The following is a 5,891-nucleotide window of genomic DNA, read 5'->3' on the forward strand; positions in this document are numbered from 1 at the left end:
GGACAAAATCTTGCATGCAACAAACTTGCATTCAATGAACTTATCAAAAATCGAAAAATAAGTATATTTTAGAACCAAAATATAAAAAAATCGAGAATAAAAAAGCTGTTACAATTTACATCTTCTTCAGTTTGACTTCCGATCTTTCAATTGTTCGTACTTTCGAAGAATTTTTAAAGTTTTGAAAAAAATACTTTGAACTTTAATTATTTCTCCCATCAGGATTTTCGTAATATTGTAGGGGGGAGTAAGGGTATATGAAAGAAGAACTTATATTTATTCCGGCTTAATTCTTTGTTTCTAGGTCTAAGACCGAGTAATAAGCAGGTAAAATAATCAAACAAACCCGGGCCCGAATAGTTCCCGGCTGATAGTGAGGTGAGTTCATTTATACAACCATTAATAAATATTCCAAAACTCATCGGTTCAAATTACTTTTCAGGGTTAACCTGCTGATGACGAATTTCGATACTAGCCTGTTTAAATTGATAAATAGACTAGTTGATTCCATACGAACTCCGTTTCGCTTTCAACTGAAAATATTTCATGAACTGTTTGTATGAAAGTCAAGCATTTTCCAAATGCATTTCCTAATTCATTGATAAGCAATAATTGTATAGATATTGGCCGAACACTTTTTCTGTCGTTTGCTACTAAATTTGAAATCAAGAATCAATTGACCGTTCCAAAAAATTCTTGTGTATGAATTTTCGTTTCGATGCGTTACAAACGCACTTAATTTTTGCAAAAACAAATTTTACAGTTTATATGAATGACTCTCGTTTTGGTCGTTTGATAAAAATATTGAAATCAGAAATCAATTGACAGTCCAAACTCCCGTGCATAAATTTAGACTCGATTGTAGCATAATAACGCAATTTTTGCCATAACATTAAACCCCTTTCAGTGGCCTCTTTTACATTCGTTGATATCTGAAATTCATTGCTCATCCCTCAAAATCCAAAAAAAATTGACACCCGTAATCGATTGCTTGTCCCTGGAAACTAACCTGTGTAAACTTTTCATCCCAATCCGATGAATAATAACGTAAATAACGCAAACACAGTGAGTTTTAAATAAAGACAACCCCCTTGGCCGAATCATAACCAAAATTTGGAAAATTGAAATCAATTGTTCGTCCTCAATTACTCTATATGCAAAATTTTCATTTATAATGAAAATGTTTTCATTAATGTTTTCATTAATGTTTTCATGTATAATACCCAGCAAACATTTTTGTAGGTATATTTCTCAACAACTTTGTTATACGTCTCATATACATTATAGAATAATCGTAAAAAACTCGAAAACACAGTATTTACCCACCAAAGTGGAGGCAATATACGTACATATTTTGAACTTCTGGCTAAAACGATAAAAGTTTACGGTTTGAGCGAAATTCGACACCATATTCATACATACTGGAAGAATGCAAGAGAGCACAAGTTTTTTCTCTCGATGCAAGCGAACCGTTGCCAGCGACAATATTTCCCACTGCCTCTGTTATTGGGCAATTCTTGCAAATACACCATCTGATTTTTAGCACCATCTGGTTGCACTGCTGGTCGCTGAGAGAACAACAAAGCTGTTCTCTCACTTGACCCACACGGGAGAAAGCAAAGGAACGATTAAATTAAATCCGACATTCGTCATTAAATCCGACTTCGAGTAACGATTTTTACGACCTTTAACTTGCGTTAGTTGGAGTTATGATTCGCAGTAATGTTTTTAATGACTTGAGTTATCATTTTATTGCGATTTTATGTTTGCTGGATAACGTCAATATCACAAAAATATTAAAATGTTAATATAGACGACCCCATTTGCCGGCCCCTTACACTGAATTTGATACCTGAAATCGATTGTCCGTTCCTCAAAACTCTCGTGTAAAATTTTTCATCTTAATCCGATGTATAATAATGCACTCAGAAAAATACTATTATGTATGCCATAAGATTCTCTTATGAAGTGGCGCCATAAAAAATATTAATGAAATTCATAAGATTGTCTTATGACGCGAATGAATTCTGAAGATGAACGCCTACTTCAATGAGAGGTTGTTGCTTTTCATAAGAGATTCTTATGGAAACAGTAAATCACTTTCTAATAAGAAAAATTCTCGATATTTCATGTTGAAAACATTCACTTTATTGTTTGCCGTATTTGTTTAAAATTAAATCCTTCAGGTCACCATCAGCAGCGCATCAACAGACGGCTCCATCAAAGTTTTTTTTTGCCGCATCTTAATCTTCGACCTTTCGTTTTTTGCCGATCAGCTTGCTGAAAAGTAAACAAATAATGTATTTTAGTTTACTAATATATTCAACGTTCACACCAAAAACATCAAATCGAGCTTACCATTCCGGAGATAACAATAACATTTAACATTGAAGGAAAACTATAATAACTATGAACTGGCGATTGCTTCGTACTGTTAGATGATGAAAAAAAAACTGATGCTATGAATGAATGTGTTCATCATTTTTTCACAATGCCGTTTCATCTATTTTTCATAAGAACATCGTATGAAAATTGAAAGAATTTCATAAGACTCTTATGAAAAATTAGTTTGGACGCAAAAAAGTGGTTCATAAGATGTATCTTATGAAATTTATAATAAGATTTCCTCTGAGTGTGTGTGTCAATAACGCTAGATCTGCGAACAGTTAATATGGACGACCCCTTTCGCCGACCCCTTACACAAAATTTGTAACCTGATATCGATATATCGTCCCTTAGTTAAAACACTTATGTGCAAATTTTCATCACAATCCGATGTAAAGGGTGTTCGGATCAAAAAGTGGTCAGCCTAAATTGCGTGTAAATCGAATAGGTATTTGTTTATTAAAAAAAATTAAAAAAAAGTATCTTTCCTTTTGAAGTTCATTATGTGTTTAAGATGTAAAAAATACTCAGTTAAGTTTCCGGTTGACCTAGTCCAATTTGGCGAACCTTTCTTATGACGCCTGCCATCGGATTTTGTACAGAAATTTGGATCAAGAGTGTGTGGAAGCTGTACACTGAAAATAATTTTCATTTAAACAGTATGTGATCTCTAGAGTGAATTTTGCCTATTTGTGAATTCATGTAAATTTTAAGTGACCGTCAAGTGAAATATACGCAAATGACTGGTCAAGTGAATTTCAAGTTGTAACCAGCCTTCTGCTGTTTACAATTAAAACTCTGCTGCTTGGGTCAACTGGATTTCTGTAAAAGAATCTGGTCGGACTATCTTCGACTATCTCCAGCTCGTCGCCGTCGATCATGACCTTGTTATTACTGGACAAGCGGGTTCGGTCGGTCTCGGATCCGCAGGCCAGCATGTACTTCGTCTTGGACGTATTAATCATCAACCCAATCCTTCCTGCTTCGCGTTTCAGTTTGCGGTAGATCTCCTCCACCGCCGCAGATGATCTGCCGACTATATCAATGTCATCGGCAAAGCAGATAAGTTGACTGGATCTGTTGAAAATCGTGCCCCGCATTTCGCCCACCGCCCGTCGAATAACACCTTCTAGCGCCACGTTGAACATCATGCAGGATAGACCATCACCTTGTCGAAGCCCCCTGCGCGATTCGAATGAACTCGACAATTCACCCGAAATCCGCACACAGCACTGCGTTCCATCCATCGTCGCCTTGATCAGTCTGATCAGCTTCCCGGAAAAGCCGTTCTCGTCCATGATTTTCCATAGCTCGTTACGGTCGATCGTGTCGTATGCGGCTTTGAAGTCGATGAACAGATGGTGCGTCGGGACTTGGTGTTCCCAGCATTTTTGGAGGATTTGCCGTAATGTGAATATCTGGTCCGTCGTAGACCGTCCCTCCATGAAGCCGGCCTGATGACTTCCCACGAATTTGTTTGCTTGTGGCGTTAGACGGCGGGAAAGGATTCGGGACAACACTTTGTAAGCGGCATTGAGGACAGTGATCGCTACCCCCTTCCTTATCCCGGCACATTTCGGCTTGCGGCACGAAGCCTTTGCGGGATTCGTTGAGTTTCTGATAGAACTTTCGTGTTTCTTGGGAACGATGCAGCTGCTCCAGCTTCCCGAGCTCCTCCTGCTTTTTCTCCTGGAAAATTCGGACTCGCTGCCTCTTCCGCTGTCGGTGATTTTCCACATTTCGACGGGTGCCTCTTTGCACTACTGCCGCCCGCGCGGCATTCTCTTCGTCCATCACCCTCCTACACTCCTCGTCGAACCAGTCGTTCCGTCGAGTTCGCTCCACATAACCGATGACGTTCTCCGCAGCACTGTTGATGGCTGTCTTGATGGTATCCCAATAGTCCTCGAGAGGGGCTTCGTCAAGCTCGTTCTCTGCCGGCAGCGCTGCTTCGACCGATTGCGCGTAGTCTGCCCCGACCTCAGGTTGCTTCAGTCGTGCGATATTTAACCGATGCGGGCGCCGGTTTCGCGTGTTGTTCACTACGGAGAGTTTTGGGCACATCTTCACCATCACCAGATAGTGGTCTGACTAGATGTTGGCGCCTCGACAGGATCTGACGTCGATGATGTCCGAGAAGTGCCGGCTGTCAATCAAAACGTGGTCGATCTGTGATTGCGTTTGGTATGGTGATCTTCAGGTGTACTTGTGTGGGAGGCGATGCTGGAAAAAAGTACTACGTACGTCCATTCGTTTGGAGGCGGCGAAATCAATAAGTCTGAGGCCGTGTTACATTTGGTTTTTTTAATGTTTGAGTTGACTGTAATTCGATATGATTTGAGCAAAATTGGCAACATTTTTGTTAGAGAAAACCCAACCCTAATCAAATACAAATTAAATGTGACTTTGTTCGACCAGATTTGGCCCACTGTATCGAGCTTATTTTTAAATAAACCCGACAGCCCATAGCTCCCGCAAAACTGAAAAACATAAAAAAAAAGTTTGCGGAAAAGTGTGCGTCACGAGAGTGCAAAAAGGAAAGTGACGTGGAACCTGTGGAGAACGGGGGAAAAAAAAAGTGAGGACACCGTTCTAAGCTGCGACAAACGAAGTTCGACAGAAGTGTGGCTGATTTCCCGTGAAAAGCCCCCGCGAAGCAAATTTCCCGGCCCCCGGTTTCAATCAACGTCTGGGTTGATATTTCTCGAGCTTAGCCGATTTGCGATCATGGGTGGCAAAACCAAGGAGGAGATTGTGCAACGACCGGAGAGCACCGAGCAAAATCATACCGACCAGGACGGCATCGTCGATCCGGAATGCCTCATCAAGCATCCGCTGCAATTCCAGTGGACGCTCTGGTATCCGGAACCGGATAAGAACAAGTCGTGGGGAGACAACCTGAACGAGGTGGCCACCGTCGGTGCCGTTGAGGACTTCTGGAGATTATACAACCACATTAAGAGCCCGTCGGACCTGAAGACCGAGTGCGATTGTTCGCTGTTCAAGCAGGGCATCCGCCCCATGTGGGACGACGAGAAGAATTTCCGCGGCGGCCGGTGGGTGATCAACGTGCCCCGGCAGCAGCACCACGAATTGGACAAATATTGGCTGGATACGATATTGTGTCGGATTGGCGAGGTTTTCGATAATCCTGAAGAAATTTGCGGTGCCGTCGTGAACATTCGCCAGAAGATGGATAAAATTGCGATTTGGACCTCCACCGTCATGAACCGGGACGCGCCGATGCAGGAGAAAGCTGTAAGTCAATATTTTGCCATGTCCGAACAATAATTGTAACGAGGGAGGTTGGGTGAATTTGTTGCCAAAAAATTAAAACACGATAAACTAAATTTAACATTTTTTATTATTATGGGCAACCGAAAGCCAAGCTTTTTTTTTATAACGGCCGTTTTCGTTGGTCAGCTGGTGCGCACTGAAACTTTCAATTGTCGGTTTGAATTCCTCCTCCTGGCCGACCTGAGCATTGAAATCCCCGATGACGATCT

General features: G+C 41.2%; 1 protein-coding gene across 1 annotated transcript; it reads left to right on the top strand.

Annotated features, from left to right (window-relative positions):
• Positions 1-4,994: 4,994 nt before the first annotated feature.
• Positions 4,995-5,676, top strand: LOC129737995 (eukaryotic translation initiation factor 4E-like). Its single transcript, XM_055729170.1, has one exon. The coding sequence runs from the start codon at positions 5,113-5,115 to the stop codon at positions 5,674-5,676; it is 564 nt and encodes a 187-aa protein (XP_055585145.1). The 5' UTR covers positions 4,995-5,112.
• The last annotated feature ends 215 nt before the right edge of the window (positions 5,677-5,891 follow it).

This window comes from Uranotaenia lowii, chromosome 1, assembly GCF_029784155.1.
Source record: "Uranotaenia lowii strain MFRU-FL chromosome 1, ASM2978415v1, whole genome shotgun sequence".
NCBI lineage: Eukaryota > Metazoa > Arthropoda > Insecta > Diptera > Culicidae > Uranotaenia > Uranotaenia lowii.